The 20439-nt window shown below is 31.9% G+C and overlaps 1 protein-coding gene across 3 annotated transcripts in view; it reads right to left on the reverse strand.

The window, feature by feature from the left end:
* CCSER1 (coiled-coil serine rich protein 1) overlaps positions 1 to 20439 on the reverse strand; it is a 1315617-nt gene that overhangs the window by 287512 nt on the left and 1007666 nt on the right. The window contains exon 11 of one of the 3 annotated variants that reach the window (XM_045472871.1): positions 4464 to 4509. The exons of the other annotated variants lie outside the window; for them this stretch is intronic. Within the exon in view, the coding sequence (XP_045328827.1) occupies positions 4464 to 4509 (46 nt within the window). The remainder of the gene's footprint in view (positions 1 to 4463; positions 4510 to 20439) is intronic. 3 annotated transcript variants of the gene reach the window in all.

The following is a 20439-nucleotide window of genomic DNA, read 5'->3' on the forward strand; positions in this document are numbered from 1 at the left end:
GTGTTTTCTTGCTATTCTCTTTGTGACTGAAACCTCTCTTCTGAAAAACAGAACTTTCTCATTCCCAGATGTATATGTACATTTAACTGCAAACATAGACACAATGCACTTTCTAAGAATACAGAGCCATTTTACTCATGTAACATTTGAAGCAACCCTACCAGCCATGACTTCTGAAGGTGTATTTCAAAGGTAATGATAGTAAAGTTTTGTTATTTCTCACTATTGTTGAAATATGTTCCTTTATTATTTCTAAGTAGATCAAAGAATGAGGAAAACAAGTAAAATCAAAGTTACACCTAAAATAGGAAGATAAATAATGCAAAGATATTGTGTGGGATGATAGAGTCAGAAAAGAAAGGGAAATGACAACAAATAAATTGATAAACCAAAAAGGAAAGGGAATAAATCAGAAGGCACAGTGGAAAAACTAGTTTGAAAAATCTGTTTGTACAAATACAGCCTAGCATCTTAAAAACCTTCTTTCTGACTTTAAGATTAATGTCATTATAAATAGTTTGCTCTCCTGCCTTTCCTCTTAATTTGTTGTTTTTCATCACTTGCTGATGAAATCGTTTGGAACTTAAAATTCACTTTTCAGCTCTAAAAGCAAGCAAAAATAGAAATGATTGAAAATTAGGGTAAGTAAGCTAAAGCAAATGAGAGGGAAACATACTTTGAAAAACTGACCGTGTACATTTTTTTTTGATAATCTGAATAACAACGATTGCTGTCTCATAGAATACTTTTGTATTTTCAAGGATAGATTGAAGTACAATGTGAAAAGTCCTATGGAAACATTTAATCTTTCAATTATATGTAGCTAAATTGTTTCCCTTTATTTTTAGGCTAATTTTCTACCTATTTATCAAACAGTAAAAAAAAAGTGTATGTTGTAAACATACGGTTTAGTTCTATTTGTATTATAAAGGCAACTTCTATCTGATTCTGAATAGGTAGGTAATATTATTATCATGTGTAGCCATTTCAATTAAGTTGACATTCAACTATCTGGAGATGACTTAACTAAATTAGGTAAATACCTCTGAATAGATTGCATATAAATATTTGATGCTCCTTTTTATAAATTGAGAAATAATAAAGCCATGCTATGAAATGAAAGAAAAACATTTACATTTAATTATTTTAACCAAACAATTTTTGAACTGTTGCATGCATTTTGCAATACGATGTTCACAATTTTTCTACAAAAATATATTTATGGTTTATTAAATTTTAGAGCTGGTTTATGAAATTTTAGGATATTCCTTTGAAAAAAGGTAAGACACATTCCTGTTAGAAGTGTATGCTGTGCTAGGGGCACTTGTACCCCAATGTTTATAGCAGCACTTTCAACAACAGCCAAAATATGGAAAGAGCCTAAATGTCCATCAGTTGACAAATGGATAAAGAAGTTGTGGTTTATCTATACAATGGAATACTACTTGGCAATGAAAAAGAATGAAATATGGCCTTTTGTAGCAACGTGGATGGAACTGGATAGTGTTATGCTAAGTGAAGTAAGTCATACAGAGAAAGACAGATACCATATGTTTTCACTGTTATGTGGATCCCAAGAAACTTAACAGAAGACCATGAGGGAGGGGAAAGGGAAAAAAAAAAGTTACAGAGAGGGAAGGAGACAAACCATAAGGGACTCTTAAAAACTGAGAATAAACTGAGGCTGATGGGGGGTGAGAAGGGGGGAAAGTGGGTGATGGACATTGAGGAGGGCACCTGTTGGGATGAGCACTGGGTGTTGTATGGAAACCAATTTGACAATAAATTTCATATTTAAAAAAAAAGTGTATGCTGTGTAATTTAGAACACTTATAGTATTTAGTATAGCATACAATACAAAATAATAACCTATGTGAATCAGTTCCTATATTTTGAAGTGTTGAGATAATACTGTATGGGTCAGATCTTTGCAAAATTTTTTTCAAATATTATAAATCTCAACTCACACACAAATATAGAGTTGGTCTTACAAGCATAAGATAACCCTTTACTCACTAAATTGATTATAGATTTTTAAACCAGAAACCAGTTTGAAATTAAGAAGTCAACATCATTTGAATAGATGATCTATCCTTTTAGTATTTAACAAAAACTGTACTGTTTACATTCAAATAAATTTTCAAGACTCCCAGTTCCCCAAGTTAATCATTCCACAAGCATTTCTCTGAAAGTGAAAAGTATTAACTAAGACTATATTACTTTCAATTTAACTTTGATCAATTATTAGTAGCAAATACAGGTATATTGGAGTGGGCTTGATAATTAAAAGCCACATCATGCTTAGGGAGATGGAGATGTAAATTCTCTCATTATATATTCATAGCCTTTCTAATTACCTCATCATGTAAGCAATCCCTCTTTGTTGCTAGATTCTGTTTCAGGTTATCACCAAAGGAAATTGTGAAACTGGATATATTTCAAAATAAAGTGGCAGCTATAGAACAAAGAAGTCCTGGATACTAAATATAAAAAAAAAGAAAAAAAAAAAAGAAAGAATGAAACTTTAGTTAATTGTAACCTAGAGAAAGTGTTAGTCACCACTTCTGACATAGTCACTAATGTAAAATACTAGAGTGAGTAGCCAACTGTAAGATATCCATATATCTTAAAATCTTAAAATTCACATTGATTTTAGGGAACAAGGCAGGAATAGAGATATTTAAAATCAATATTCTGACATTCATATGTAGAATAAAACATTCACTTTTTCAATATAATATCTTTGATAAGCACCACAATTACAAATACTTAAGTCTCCACTAATACATAACTCAGAGATCCTAAGACTTAACATGACCAAAAGGAAACGTGATAATTCATAATTATCCAAATTCATTAAGCTTACTATTCCCAAGTCCACATGTTTAGGAGGGTAATATCCATATTGGTTTATATATTGAGGCACAGAATACACTTCAACTTTAGATTCTCTTACTTAGACAAACCATGCATCATTTTGTTTTTCATTCTGTTTTTAATAGCATTAACTGTTATTTAACCAGAACAAATTATTTGAAATCTCAAATATTTAATATTATTTTCCTATGCACTTTGATTCTGTGAAAGTGAGAAATAAGATTAATCCAAATTTTTGATTATACTTCCATATTCTTTATTTTCCTACTCATAATTATTTTCAGAACACTTATAATGAACTCACATTTCCAAAAGTTTCTAGTAACAATACCTCCTCTATTTCCCTAACAATAGATATTCTTCTATCTTCAATGCAATATCTAAATTCAATCTTCTATTCATTATAGCAAATCTTTCTGCCACAACCTTATTCATAATAATTCAGAAATTCAAAAGTCTTTCATGAAATGTGAGATAATAAAGTGCATATTTTTGATTGTTGTTTGAGCAGCTTTATAATGATGCAAAGTGCTGCAATTTTTTAATTGATTCACAGATCCTCCTCAGTGAATGTGATCAAATTGTATGTTTCTTCTGCCGATAGGGAAGAAAAGCATTATAAACACAGTACTGTGGCTTTGAATCACCTTCAAAATCACATTAAGATGGACCTATTTGCTATTTATTGCTCCACATACTTAGAATCACGTGGTTTATTGCTGCAGCAATCTATAAAAGGTGGTAAACAGCCATGATTTTCTGATGTGTGGAAAAAGAGGAAAGACATGAATGGAAATGGGCAATGAAAATAGCTCTTTCTCAAAGTCTGATGGCACTTTGGAGATTCTACATATTAAATTTACATATACATCTCTCACTGAAAAAAGTTCATGTTAAAGCAGACAAGCTGTCACAGAAATCTCCTGAGCTGAAGTGCAAATATCTGACTCTCTGCCAAGGTGCATATATTTATAATACAGCTGAGCAAGGTTGTAAAATCCGGGATTTCTATCTAAAAATTTATAGACTATTTTCAATTTTTCTAAATATGATGACTTGGAAATAAACTAAAGTGGTTAGAAAGTCAAGTTTTCTTTAAATTCACTAGAAACAGGATTTATTTCAATGGATTTCCATTTCAAGGAAAGAGGTCTCATTAGCTGTGTGGCAAAAACACAGCTGTGTATGATATAAGAGCTCTGGGAACAAGTATGTAAAAAGAAGTTAGGATTTAAGAAACCTTACTGATTCATTTGACACAGAAAGTACTATCACTGTTGCTATCACGGTTGCACTGAAAATAAACTCAAGAGCCTCTTCTATATTTGCCGCAGACTTTGAGTCATTACTGAAGCTTCAACACACTTGGCCACATCGCAATGCAGTTTTCTTAAATGGGCTTGATAATGACAAACAGATAAGGAAGAGGCAAAGGGAACCAACCGTTTGCTACGAACACATTGTAGGTAATATACAACATTGGGGATTGCATATTGACCGTAGGGCACTTGGTCTCAGCATGCCATGCTACAGCACAGGAACACATAGCCATGGTTACAACACAGAGCTGAATTTAAGAGACTCACATAATTGCCTGCGAGAAGGTACAGGAGCACTTCCATAAGCTGTGCCCTGTAAATAAAACACATTTTTTTTGGAGCAACTAATCATTGGTAACAATAGAAAATGGTGGAGGAATGAATAAAGAATATGAAAAGAAATACAAAATAAAGATGATTTAAAATATTTTTATTCAATAAGGCTTTTGAGTTACTGTATTTGGAGGTATATATATTAAGATAATACATGGAGGAAATTAAGAAAAATATATGTAATGCACCAAAATAAGAAGATAAAATAAAAATTACAGCAAAAGATGGGAACATTTAAATATGACAGAGAGTTTTGTGAAAAGTAGAACACACATGATATTTATGAAGTGGCCTCCTTAAAAAGTAGGTTCCCTTGCACCAATTCCTTAGCTGATGCAAACATTTTGTCAAAGTCTTAAACTAAGCAGTGTACTAGTACTTGCTCTTTTCTTTTTCTACCTCAAATACCGTACAAAATAAAACTAATGACCTCAATAAAATGGCCCTCATCTGTGTATCAATAAAAGTTAATCACTGAAAAACAGCATAATCAAATGGAAAGAGAAAGTTATTAAATAAAGATATTAATGGTGTATGATGGACACCTACGTTAGGACAACCACATGCTGAATACTTGCTATATTCTTCCAGTTGACAACGCTCTGCACAAACACAGATTGTAATTCAAATTAATTATTTTTATTTCTGACACTGATCTCTGTCACAAAATTACATTATAGTATACTCAAGGAGAAGTTTTTAAGTATTAGGTAAATATAGACCTCTGTGAAAGTCAATAGTTCATTCTAAATATAATAACTTAGAAAAGACAAGAAAAATTGAAAAAGGTAAATTAATATTTATTGAACATTTATTCTCTGAAGCTCCCATGCTTACCATGTGAAAAGCATTATCTCATTTGGTTTCCACAATAGTCCCTGATATAGTTACAATTGTTTACTTTTGTTTAGTATTCCAGTTTTTGCTAATAACAAAACCCTCTTTAGAATGATTAAATAACTTTAGATTCAGTTTAGAATCAGTTTAAAGAGCTATTCACTTTTTAAAGGCTAGTTAAATAATTAAAATGAGAGATCCACAAAATAATCCCTGTTGTTGGCTTTAATGAATTTTCCTTCTAATTAGCATAGTAAACACTAGTATTATGGGCTTGGTTCCTATAAAGGTATACTTATGAGGAAATTTATCTTATAAGCTATTTCTTTACCCATTGCTCCCACACATGGATCGCCTCCCCCAATCATCAATACCCCCTCCCCCCAACCCAGAGTGGTACGTTTATTACAATTGATAAACCTACACTGACATATTTCTATCACCTAAAATCCATAGTTTACCTAAGGATTTGCTCTATTTGTTTCTTGAATTCAGTGGGTTTGGACAAATGCATGACATGTATCTACCATTATAGTATTATACAGAGTAGTTTCACTGTCCTAAAAATCCTCCACCTATTCCCACCCCCCAACCTTCACCCTTAACAACCACTGGTTTTTATACTCATAATTTTGCCTTTCCCAGAATATTAAATAGTTAGAGTCATTCAGTATACAGCATTTTTAGATTGGCTTCTTTCATTCAGTAATATGCATTTAAGGTTTCTTTGTGTCTTTTCAAGGCTTGATGGTTCATTTCCTTTTAGTACTGAAAAATATTCCATTGTCTGGATGTACCACAGTTTATCCATTCACTTGTTAAAGATCATCTTGGTTACTTCTCAGTTTAGGAAATTACGAATAAAACTATTACAAACGTCTGTGTGCAGATTTATGTATGGACACAAGTTTGCAACTCAGTTGGGTTAATATCAATGAGGGCCATTACTGAATTGTATAGTAAGTGCATACTTAATTTTGTAAGAAACTTCCAAACTGCCTTCCAAAGTGGATGGACCTCTATAGCATCTTTTATAAGTAAAAATGCCATCAAATGTCAGCATAAAGACTAAATATAGCCAAAATGATAAACCTAAGATAGTTCATTTCCAAAGTCTTCATTTTGTTGGACCTTGACTTTATAAACTAATATATATGTATCAGTTAAGAAAAAAGGAGAGTAAATATTACTATTTTTTAAAGTAATATTTGGTTTGGAATAATGAATCATCAGAAAGCACCATAAGAAAACTATGCATTGTTAAAAACTTATTGGGCTTAAGAAGATTGCTTAGGATATATAATGTAGAACCAGGAAGAGAAATATTTAGGGAAACATGATGACTTAAGCCTAGATTCTCCAGTTCATCCACATAATTTTCTTTCTAACTCATTTTCTCTCTAAAGGATTGATTTAAAATTCCATCCCTAATTTGAGACTATAAATTAAAGCAATAATTAACAATAATTAAAGGCAATAAAATGTCAAAATCGAAGTATTGAACTTATTCATCCAATGCTTGGTAAAGAACAAGCCAGCATTCACATTAAATGCAGGAGCTTATTAAATTCAGCAGAGAAATACTTCTCTTCTGTATTTTTTTTTTTTTTTACTATACAGACAGGGTAGTTCATGGATATCATTACACTCATTTAATATTTTTACAGTAGTTTATAGCACATCATGTGCTTATTTTATATGTATTGCTGTATTAGAAGTGACAAAATTCACTGAAGCACATTATCTCTATATGATATGATATTTTTTCCACATTTCCAGTAGAGGCTATTCTCTGGATTATGTGAGTGTGCTGGTTCTCATTATAAACCATCTTAGTTATAAATAAGAACTGAAATAAGCACAAGATTCTGCAACAAGGAAAAAAATATGAAAACTAGAATCCCATGAAAAAAAGGCAATAAATAAATACCTTAAAGAGCACCAAAAAAAAATGATAAACTTCCTTAATATCTTCCTACTCCTCTGGAAGCATTTAAGAAAAAACAGATTGTAGGTGTACTCCAGAACCCAGAGATAGAAAAGAGGAATGCACATTCTGTTTGGGGTAAGAGCTAACACCATTCTTACTTGTGAAAAATGTTAAAGTAATATCTCAGTTACAATTGAATAAGAATTTAGAACTTATTCACTAGCCCCAGGCACACACACCAAAAAGCAAAACAGTGACAGACATAGAATGGAAATATGAATATAAAAAAATTCTTAAATAACCCTTTATCCAAAAGCGTTGGGCCAAGTGTTTTTCAGAATCCAGTATTATTTAGAATTTGCAAAGTAACACCTCTAGCTAACTCTAGGGCTAGAGTAATCAAAGACATTAATATTTCTGCAGCAAAAATATGATAATCCCGCTGTGATTTAAAGAAATTATAAGTAGCTTCTTGTTAATTTAGATCAGGTCAGGTTTGGTTACCAAATAAGTCATAGAAAATCTTTGGGTTTTCAAGGAACTTTATTTGCTTGTTCTTGTTTTTTTTTTTTTTTTTTTTTTTTTTTTTTTTTTTTTTTTTTTTTGGCTCTCAGAATTGCAGATAAGAGATTAAAGAGCTATACAATTATTACAGATAATGTAATTAGAAACCAAGTAAGTGAAATTTTTAGAAAATTAGAATTTCCATTGCCTTTTCTTAGGTCCTCATAAAATTAAAGTTCTATTGATAAAGAAATGGTTTAAGAAACAATTAGTTATTCAAGAAAGTAGATTTAAGATTTAGCATTTGAAGAAGAATGTTCAACTTCTAGAATAATTACAAATAAAAGAAAATTTGACCTTTGTCCCATCACAGTATGTATATATGGAAATAGTAGGATTTAATTGATATAACCATTCTAAATGCTGAAATAATATGATTTTAAATGATGACAAGATATGTCTGATAAATATCAATATTTTTACATTCCTTCTATTTAAGCTAAATTAATTAGCTAATTAATTAATTTCTATTTAAACTTATAAGGGTAAACCTTTAAGTTTATATATACCACTCAGAACTGTCCTCAAGGACTAATTAACAGAGATGGGTCAATAGTTCACGAAATATGTAGGTTATAAAATACTTGGCAATTCCTTGAAATTGGAAACTATTCAGGTGTATGAATTTTAGACACCTAAATTATATAAGAAACAACCTTATTAGTTTTGGGCTTACTTAGATTCTTGCTTTGATATTTAAACCTTTATTAAAACACCCAAATTGAACATATTAAAGTATTATCTATTTTAAAATCTTCCTTGGATCATTGAGCTGCCCGAGGCATGCCCTTGATCTACCACCCTGGATGACTCAAGTGATAGAGTTACTTTCTCATTAATCAAACCAGGCAGTGCACAGAACTTGCAATATGAAAGTGCCTTAAATAGATTGCACTTTTTGTAACCAGTTTGTTATCTTTACATGACCAAAAATAGTGATAATCAGGCTTAATATCTACTATTAGCATTTCAGACCTCATTTCAAGAATAATTCTGCCATGTTTTTAGTTTGAAGGTAGTGTAGTAAAATTGAGACAAAAAAGTAAGATTTGGTGTTAGATATTTAGCTGCCAGAAAGGGAAGAAAGAAAAGTGTTTTTTTTATGAATAAAAGAAAAAAATTACAGCGATTTGTGAGATACTTTCCTTTATTTTCTCAACAACCTGGTAGAAACTCAGAAATGAACATCTGTATGGTAATAACGAATCACATTCTGACAGCCTCCAAATAATGCAAACGGATCTAAACATTTCTATTTCTATTCAGGAAATAATCACAGTGAAAATTCTTTGAGAAAATTAAATTTATGCCTTTCTTTTTTACCTACCTCTAACAGTATTTACCATAGTACCCACGCGTAATAAATTCACCATACATATGTAACAAACATTTGCAATACAAACTTTGCTATCATTAATTTTAAAACACGACTAGTTTTATGAGATCTAATTGAGGTATATGAAAACATATAAGTTTTCTTACATAAACTTTGCTTTAAATTATTTTTTTTCTTTTCTTAAATTGACCCTCTTGAAAGTAATTTATCTGCAATTTTCAATAATATATCTCCTGCTAGTACTTCAGTAAGAAACATAAGAGGTAAGTATGAACTTTCAAAGTACACTGAGAATATGAAATATAGTATCACCCATAAGGAAAACACAAATTCCTCTGCATGCTTTATATCATTTTAACTTACAATAGTAATCACCAACTTACTGTATTTCCTAGGGATTTCCCAAGGCACAGCCAAAGGCAATCAGTTCCTCCCAGCTAGTCATAAATGTCCTATGTTTCTTTCATTGCTTAAATATTGCCCTAAGCCCTTTCCTTTTATTATATGCCTTTGAAATGGAGTGAACCATGTCCCAAAAGACCCTTACCAAGAAGAAAGTTGACATTTGCAACAATAAGAAGCAGCATGCACTGTGTGTGAATATGAGGGCCTAAAAGACTTGACATAACGTCCCTCTAATTATTTTAGTCTTCTCTGGCAGTGTGCTGATTTATTATCAATAGAAATTAAAACCTTTTAAATGTCAGTACTCTTCACGCTACAGATGTGGGGAAATAAGTTAATACTGAGGACAGGCTATTTATAAAAATTTTTTTGTAGAGATAGAGATAAACATTCTCTTTAAACTTATTTTTTTTTTGTTATTTGACAGAGAGGTACTCATTATGATAAACTACATACTTTTTACAGAAAAAAGAGAAAAAGAGGACTAAAATACATAATGAAAAGCAAAGACATAAGAGATTAATTTCATCATTTGAAAGCATACACTTGACATATACAAAAACTTATTAAAAACCTTTCGTGCAGAGCATCTGGGTGGCTTAGTTGGTTAAGCTTCTGATTATTGGTTTCCACTGAGGTCATAACCTAATGGTCCTGAGATGAGCTGAGCTCAGCATCTGGCCCTGCGTTAACATCATGGAGCCTGCTTCAGATTCTCTCTCTCCCATTCATGCACTCTCTGTCTCTGTCTCTGTCTCTCTCTCTCAAAATAAATAAATAGACATTAAAAGGAAAAAAAAAACACCCTTTAATGCTTCCCCAATGATGGCAGAATTCAGAAACCTGTACTTAACCCTCAGGTTTGCTACAAGCTTATCACTTTTAAATCTATCACTTTCCCAAATAACACTCAGACTGGCCTTAAAAAAAAAAAAAAAAAAAAAAAAAGAAAAGAAAAGAAAACCAGAAAATGGAAAAAATAAGTAGATTGTGGGACACAGGGAAGAGGAGATAATTCTGTAAAGTTTATGTCTTGATTGGCAAATCTGAACTATATCCAAGTGTGTATATTAAAGGTAGAGTAATATTCCAGTTATCTGGAATCAGACATGCAAAATATTCAGAAGCATGAGAGAAATGTGGACCTGAAAGTACAATGGTCTCTAAGTAGTAAGGCCGATATTGTATCACAGCCTATTCCACAGCCGAGGAACATAATCTTCTTCAGGGTACAACATATAATAAAAGACAATAAATCAATGTCCTTTCCTTTGCAAAATAAGGACCAGTTGACCAGCTACCAGAGAAAATCTCTGAATCCAAGAATTCTACAAAACTGTATCTCCACACTAAACATTTTATTTTAACCTAAAACACATGGAAGTTCATTCATTTAACCATGTTTTGACATAGGACCAAGGTCTTTCCCTTGAGTGAAAGGGTCTTCTGCATGTTACTCCTTCTTTCTTGCCTGATCACACAGTAGTGCATCCTCCGCAAATGACACTTTAATTTAAAGTGGCTTTAGAGCTTAAAGTTCTTTGCAACGCAATATTAATGTTGATTTTTTTCCTATGGATTTACTCATTTCTTCCAAAATATTCAGGGTTTTCAAGACATTCTGAAACATTCAGCTTAGTTTTGTTCATTCTTTTCAAATGTCTATTGCTCTGTTTACCTAATAATTAACTCATTCACCTAATAACAATAATATTTAAGATAATAACAACGAAATTAAACAGGTTTAGGGGCAAAGAAGTCAAGGAAAAGTAGCAAGCCAGACAATGTGAATAATGCCTATCACCATCAGCATCAAGGCTTTCCAGAGGGAATGGGCATTTGAATTAATTCAATGTGTAGGTTGTGGTGTCCTCTTATGATCCGAGTGATCAAATGAATGTTGAATTATGTTCATTGGCTATTTTTAAAGATTGGTAGAAAGTTTGACAGAAGCATGTGCTATAAAAATTAATTTTTTGACATACATAAAATAATCTTCATGTATCTAGAAAATTTCCCTAATTCACTGTACTTCAGATCCTTGTGTTGGTATATTAATGTTCTTTTTTCATGTTTTTATTTATTTTTGAGGGAGAGAGAGACAGAGTGTGAGTGGGGAGGGAGGAACAGCAGAGAGAGAGAGGGATACACAGAATCCGAAGCAGGCTCCAGGCTCTGAGCTGTCAGCACAGAGCCCATCGTGGGGCTCAAACCCCACAACCATGAGATCATGACCTGAGATGAAGTTGGAAACTTAATCCACTGAAACACCCAGGTGCCCCAGTGGGTTTTTGTATATAGCAATATACGATAGTTAATGATCATGTAAGTCATAGTTTATTTAATAGTCTAATTTTCAATTCAATTGTTTTCATAGTCAATAAAATAGTCACCAGATTATAATTTACTTTTACTGAAAAAGGTCTAAATTAATCCAAATTCCAAAGATAATTTAAAAACCAAAATTGGATTTTAGTATTTGACAGGTCAGGTTAGCTTCTCATTTTTCTCATGAGTGAAAAGTTGGAAGTCAGTGGCTGTTGAAAATTCTACTGAGATCTCAAAGGAAATGTTAATAAGTTACAGTTGATATTTCTTTCTTATGGTTATTAAGATTGAAATCAAGAAATATCAGTTCTCACACTTAAAGTTAATTTTAAGTCTTTTTAGCCAAGCAACAGAAAGATTAAATGTAGATAAAGAATATTAGAATTACACTTATTAGCCATATATGCATTCAGATAAGTGTTATATTCCTTTTGTAATATTTTAGTATAATGTGTTTTGAATTGAGAATTGACACCCCCCCCATTCATGAGAAGTTAACTCTCAGCAGTCACTTCTATGAACAGTGATTAAACTAGTTAAAATTGTTTTCAGTATTCTCCAAATCTAACAATAGTAATATAAAATTTTAAAAGTCTACCATGTTTTATAAAATATAGATCTCACAATTGCAGTGTTGGAGTGTTTCATGGAGAAAATATTGAGGATTATGCTTTTTAAAACAAAAAATAAAGGAAACTTTAATCATGAGAGAAGAGTTGGATAATTCTTTCCAGAAAATGTTCCATTTATTAAAGGGTAAGCTAGTTTAGAATGATTTTAGATAAATAGTAAGACAAAGCCACTTATTATTGAGAAATGTTTCTATACCTTTAAAATACTAGAAACTAGAAAGATTACAAACTACACAATATTAACTATAATACAATTTATTTATTGTGCAAGTAACTTTTTCTGTTATGTTATTAAAATGATAAAACTGTAGGCAACATTTAAACTCTCAAAAAAAAAATACCCACAAAGAGAGCAGCGCTTTTTCCTTATAGTTCTTTGTTAATAAAAAATAATTTGTGCTCTCCTGAGGAAGACATTATAAAATGCAATATAAATGTGCTTTAGGAAAATTACCAGACACTCTCTTGCTCACCCATCATTAGTTTTTCATCCTGGTGGTTTGTTAAAAGTCAGCAGGAAGCATAATTATGGTTTTGGTATATGGTAGTATAATTATTTCCCTGTTTCCTTCATTTGTCCACATTTTTAAAGGTAAAAATATAGTCTATCCTGGAATAACCAACCTTCTTGTGAAATGGATCAAGTTGGAAGGGATCTCCAGTAGTCCTTTCATTTTGACAAATAGTACAGACTTTTAAAAAATCTATCATTATGTCCCTATTTTATATATACTAAGGTAGAGAAAAAAAAGTAGCTTTTATTTTTAGAAACTCCTAGAATGGAATCAGAAGGATTTTTCCAGTATTTATTTATTTATTTTAAAAGGTGTTCTAATTTTAATGATCATTATCATTGTTTTTCTATCAAACTTTGATTTTCAGACTAAACTATTCCAAGTTTTCTATTTCTTCGTATAGACACTAGTTTTTGAATCTTCTAATGTCTAATATTTAGCACCACTATGACATATATCTAATGACATCTTGGCTTACAAAGTAGAAAAGTAGAATCAAAGTTAGATAGCTAAGAGACTCTGTCATATATGTGCACTAGGATATCAACTATAACAATGTGGGTCAGTTATTTTACAGAATTTAGCATCCTCTGAAATAGTTTGCAGTCTAGGTACTAATTTTGTAATATAATTTTCAAGTGATATATATTTAGGAAAATCAATACTTTTAGATCTTAGACAAAATGAATAAACTTGAATTTTAAAATTTGGCAATAGACAATAAAAATTTAAGTGCAGAATATCATAATTAAAATTAACCTCTTCTGAAGTATTCCAACTAGAGAATGCAAATACTTTATTCCCATACTAGTTATATTTCCAGAAAAATAAGCATTCTAAAATAGTCAGTGTTAGAATGCTCGCTCAAATCATTGAGGCAAATCTCTGAACTTTAGGTATAGCTACTTGGATTGCCTTTTGTCTAGAGTATGCTTGAGCAAGCAGGAAATTTAATTCTATCTCTCTCTACCTGTCTCACAGACAAATACACACACACACACACACACACACACACAGATACAGATGATAGATCATATACAGATATAGATATAGATGATATAGATACATATATAGATATAGATATATGTGTCATACATGTATTTTATTGTATATTTCAGGATAGTTTCACATATGCCACTTCATTTGTTTCTATAAAAAATCTTCATGAGCTTGGTAACATTATTCTCATTTAACAGATGATGATGCTAAGGCCCAGAGTGCTTAAATGACCTGGAAAAGGTGTTAAGTGTTAATAGTTGCTAGAAAAAAAAAAATAGTTGCTAGAGAGGATGAGTTTGAAGGTCAAGGGATTCAGTCTGTACTAAGGTGAGCTAAACTGAGAAATTAAGTAGTTCCATAAGTTTTTTCAGGCAATGAGAGTCTCAAGTTTGAATCACAGGGATTGAAATTTAAGATCATACTGTTACATAATGGTGAGTTAGATTAGAAATGTTTTTTTGAAAGTTTTTCTTATAGTATTGTCCTAATAGGCACATTAAGAATACCATAAAAATGGCTAGAAAGTCATAAAAGATAAGGAAAGAGCTTTCTAATTTAAAAATTTTTAAATATAATTGGAAATTAGGTCATTTGGAGAGAATGAAATACAAATCTATTTTTAATACACTAATTAGAATTATGAATCTGTACTTACAACAAAGACAGTTGTACAGTTATAATCTCTTTCTATACTATACTTTCTACACTAAGTATACATATACTTTCTATATATCTATATATCTATACATATACTTTCTATATATCTCAACTATACCAAATTAATTCATTCATTCTTCAGCATATATTCATTGAGTATCTACAACGTGCAGGTACTATTCTATATGTCAGTAATGTGTTCGAGTAAATAAAAGCAAATTATGCCACTCTACCTTCAATGCCTACCAAGTGCCAGAAATTTTCATGTCTAATACAAAACATTATTTTAATAATAATAGTTTACACAAATTCAGACCTTATTTTGTAATAAGCATATTAAGAACATTAATTATTCAAAACTCATAGCAACCTTATTCATTATGTGGCATTTTTATTCCCATTTTCCAAAATGAAACTGAGACCCAGATATTACATAATTTTCCCAAGTTTTCAGAGTCAGCAAACTCTAAGCTAAGATTTGAACCTAAATAGCTCAGCATCAGAGCCCAAGTTCTTACCCCACTATACCATATTTACCGTTTTTGACCACTTAGAAGTACTTTTTATACATCATTTATTTTAATCCTCTGTGATGTTCATGATCTTCACAATAATCCTCCAAGGCAAACATAATTTCATTTTACAAATCATAAAATTGGAGTTTGTAGAAGAGATAAAATGACATACTTAAAAGTCATGCATGTCTGCCCTCCTCTCAAGTCTACCAAGCAGAGCCATCTTTAAGTATTTCAACATTACATTATTCAGGACTGGCTAAGCATACCTTTGGAACACCAGCAAAATAAAGGTACAAATAAATGAGCATATGCATGTAACAAATTGTACACTTGCTATTTAATAATTTAAAAAAATCAACATAGCCACCAGAGGAGAAAAAAAAAAAACAAAACTAGAACTTAATTGGGTTCCTTTGTTCTTACTGTCTGAGTTAGTGTTATTTTCATTTGAATTATTTATGTGGGGAGTGAAGTGGGCCGTGATAAGACACTACAATTTTCGGTGCTTAGAGCTTCTGATAGTTTTACTCCTACTCTATATAACTCATTTTATATTCATAAAAGTTACATGAGGTAGCATTTTTTGTGGCAAAAGGGAAGCTGAGAAAATTCAATAACTTGTTCAAGTTTACAAGACTAATTAGTAGCAGATATGGAATGTAAGCTAAAGGTATTCTGACTCCAGAATCCAAGTTCTTTCCAAGATGTCATACTGATAACTAGTTTATCCTAGAGATAAATGAGAAGATTTGGAATCATTCCATAAGACAGCAGTTAAAAGAAAGAAAAAGGTTATCCTGTATCAAAGAAAATTCAGGGGACTATTAACAGATAAAAAGTTGTATTATCCCAGTGAGGCAGGACTAGGACCAAAGGATGGAAGAGTGAGTGACAGATTTTGAATTAACCTAAGAATTTTGTTGACAGTCAAAGCTATCAACAGAAATGTTTGGATAGAGACTAGATAACTATGTTGATGTGATGTAAAGATTGCGTAAACACTAACGGTAGGGAGCAAGGTATCTAAAACACCAGATCTCCAGCCTCTCTATATTTTGAATCATCTGGAAAATTAAAAAAATAATTTGTATGCCTGAGTACCATCTCCAGTGATTGTGATTTAACTGATAATGAGGTGTGGACACAGGAATGGGTAATTTTTAAACTTTCCCAGGTAATTGATTCTAACATTTAGTAAAATTGACAATGCCATAAAATGACTTAAATCATGAACCATGAAATGGGACCATGAACAAAAATAACAGTTTTTAACATTGGTTTTTAACAAGGGACCCATTTCCATAATATAATAGTTTAGAGCACATGTTTGGAATCAAAAAGTGGAGTCTTATCTCTGCAAACTCATCACTCCAAGACTTAGTTGCTTCCTCTCACACAGTGAGATATTAGCAGTTATCCCCTTATGGAAAGGTTGAGAGGATTAATGTAAGATCTATCACAAAATCTACACAATTAGTAGTTACTACTTGTATGATTAATTCCAGTGAGGTAGGAAGAACTATATTTTTTTTCTCCCAAGCTCACGTGTGAAGGTTTATGTGTATACTGGGGTGGTGGTGATTAATAGCAAGAATAGTGTGTTAGGCTGTGAGATAATTATTGCCCTCTTTTCCTCCAAGGTTGTCTACTGCCTGTTTTTCACACTCTTCAAGCTTACTCAGTGCGCTGTTATTTTAAAGTGAAAGTGTAAGCTCGCTAAGGTGATTTAAATAGACCGTGTATAGGATCTGAGGTTGTAGGCACTCGACTATACATCCACAGCAACTCTAGAACTTAGTCCTTACTGTAAACTGAATTTGAAGTTTGTGCCCTTGTGAATTTGGCAAATTATATACATGAAAGTATAAACATATCTGAAAGCTCAACTATCCTTGTTCTTTGTTTTTAATCGTGCAACTGCTTCCTTTCCCAAGCGCTTTTAAGTTGAACAAACCCTTTTGTAATGCCAAGGTCGTGATCATGTTTGTATGAGCTCATATTATTTCATGAATATCACAGCTTCTTTGAGGACTACAAGGAAAATAAATGTCAGAAAACTCACATAAATGCTTTGAGAACAAATACGCATCCCATTTCATTCCAATACAAAAGATTTAATTAAAACAAAATCATGAAACTAATGTTTCTGTTTTTAAACAACGGAATATGCCAATGAAATCACCAAGTCCCTTCAATATGTATCTTTAAGATAACATTAATGTGTAGTATTTTACTTCCACAATGATGCTTTTGAGTATTGCTTTTATCTAGACTATTTTTAATCACACTGTTTTATTTTTTCAATTACCCTCATAGTTTAATTTTTAAAATTTCCTTTACAAAGTTTTTTCTTTACTTTTCCAAACCTGTTTCTCATTTACAATGTACACTTGTTTTGTAGCAAATTTAATTTAGATTTCATGTGCATCCTGCTTTGAGTATTTAAAACCATTTTGAGTAATAGCACTCAGGTTCTGTTTTATAGACAATAAATACACTATTGTAATAAAGGAGACATGGATTCTTGCCCTGGAACTACCTTTCAATACACTGGTGATCCTAGACAACTTACCCTCTCGCTGTGTCATTTTCTCACCTATACATTGATTAAATGAATTCTGTTTGTAAAGCACTTAGAGTAATATCTGGTTTTAGTAAGAAATATATAAATAAGCACCATGAAGTTGTTTAAGCATATTAGCACAGGGCCTGACATATACTAAGTAGTCAAGGATAAAGTTGGAGGTCAATCACTTAGATCTACAACAAATTGTGTGATATGAAATAATCTCCTTGAGCCTCAACAGCCTCACCTTAAACACAAGCATTATAATACCAATTTTGTGTCACAGGATTGTTATGACAATCAGTCAAACATTGCTATCTATGAAACTAGTGAGGGGTACCTGGGTAGCTCAAGTCAGTTAGGCATCAGACTCTTGATTTCAGCTCAGGTCATGATCTCACTGTAGTTGGATCAAGCCCCATGTCAGGCTCCAGGTTGACAGCATGGAGCCTACTTGGGATTCTCTCTCTGCCTCTCTCTCTTTGTCCCTCCCATGCTCATGTTCTTTCCCTCTCTATAATGTATTTTCATTTGCCAAGCAGAAGGGAGTTTGCTTAAACCAGGAAGCATAGCATTGGAAAAGAGTTGACATCCTCTCCCAAGGAGATGATGTCCTGTCTCAAGTTTAGAGCCAGGAAATTGCTGACAAAACAACTGTTTTAAATTATGATTTATGTCAGCTTACTGCACATAAAGTATTAGTTATCTAAAAATTAAAATTTAAAAAGGATTATCTTAAGCAGTCTTTAGTGCATTACAATTTTGTGTATGGTATTCCTTTGTCTTTCACATTGTGAAAAATTATATTTCTATTCAGCTGACTCCAAATGATCACGAATTTTGAATTACTAACATTTATTACAGTAAAATTAATTTTAAAAAACCTGGAATTTGTCCAGTGTAAAATAGGGTGAAAATACACATTTATGTAGTTTAAAACATAGTAGACGTCATGTCTCACTTCCCACCGATAATCTTACCTATTTCTTTCCTCTTTTTCTTTTGGAAAACGATGCCTTACTAAAGCAAAACCGTTAATCATGAACAGCCATCAGTTAAATGCAGAAATATTAAAATAAATCTTTTCTTCCCAGAAATATTTCTCAGAGTGAAGTTATGGCTCAATAAGGAAGACATTTCCATCTTAAAGTTAGCACTAAATATTTTACTTGTGGTCTCTTGGCACATTTGCAGTCCATGTAGAAGAAATATTTGCATTTCCCACAGTGGGTACTTAATACTAAGGTGAACAATTCTATTCAGAACTTTCTCTCACTTTCTCAAAAATAAATAAGCATTAAATTTTTTTTTAAAGAATAAGATTCAAGTTGTGCAGGAATGTGTGCGTGTGTCTACATGTGTCTGTGCAGGCATGAGTGCATTCAAACTTATTGAATCCACATAATTCAAACAGAGTAGGCAAGCTGAACCATAAATATTAAAAAGCACTTTTCATGTCAGGCTCAGTTTGATGTTAAAAAAGCTTAGGATTAATACCTGCATGAGTTGTTTTGTTTTGTTTTGTTTTGTTTTTTAATGAAACAAATATTTGGTTGTGTCTTCTGTTAATTCCACTGCACCACTGGACTATTTTGAGACATGTCAAAATTAATTAGAATAAAAGCTAATAAGAGATTGTTTTCTCTAACATAATATTCCTAAGCATATACCAATACTTCTCTTTGGTTGTATTTTTAAAATAAATGTTCATTTATTTATTTTGAGTGCGAGAGAGACCTTGTGTGAGCAGGGGAGCTGCAGAGAGAGAGGGAAAGAGAGAGAATCCCAAGCAGGATCCGCAAAGTCAGCACAGAGCTCAATGTGGGGATTGAACTCACAAATCTGTGAGTGAGATCATGACCTGAGACATAATCAAGAGTTAGACACTCAACTGACTGTGCCACCCAGGTGCCCTTTTGCTGTATGTTTTTAGCAATGATGTCTTTCATTGCATTATCCATAGTAAACGGTGTTGTATTTGGAGCTGCAGTAATGTTTTTTTTCCTGCATAAGAACTTAGAGCCAAATAAGATTTCCCTCTTTAGGCTGAAATATTGAAAGGTCTCCATATAATGACAAAAAAGTATTTCTAGGCTTTTAGGAGTACATCATGATTGACTGTACTAAAAATTTTGTGAGCAAGAAGGGACATTGTATAGCCCAGGAACATAGAATGGGGGTAGATATGAAATTCTCCCAGGGAAAAGATGTTTAGTTCTAAGAATACTGCCTGAAAGGCTCATTCTTTAGCATAATGCCACTTAACATCAAAATCAAATGACTGATTCCTTCCTTAATTCACATGCTCACTAAGCCATTTTGATCATAATTTGGCTTCCTTTGTGCCACCCACATGGAGACAAGGTTGGATAATTTATCTGCTTCTCTAGTATAGTTAGCATTCTTACTGCATGTGGATAAATTAGAATTCTGAATCTATGTATCAATCTCATGAGCTCATTTTTTTGTGAGTCTGTCTTCTTTATGAGTGATGAATCTGAAAGTACTAAAAAGAGTTTATCATTCTGCTGACTAATGTTTAGACACTTGAACTTTGGAAAACTCATTTTCTTTATTTTATTTTTATTTTATTTTATTTTATTTTATTTTATTTTATTTTATT

This window comes from Leopardus geoffroyi, chromosome B1 (assembly GCF_018350155.1).
Source record: "Leopardus geoffroyi isolate Oge1 chromosome B1, O.geoffroyi_Oge1_pat1.0, whole genome shotgun sequence".
Classification (NCBI taxonomy): Eukaryota; Metazoa; Chordata; class Mammalia; order Carnivora; family Felidae; genus Leopardus; species Leopardus geoffroyi.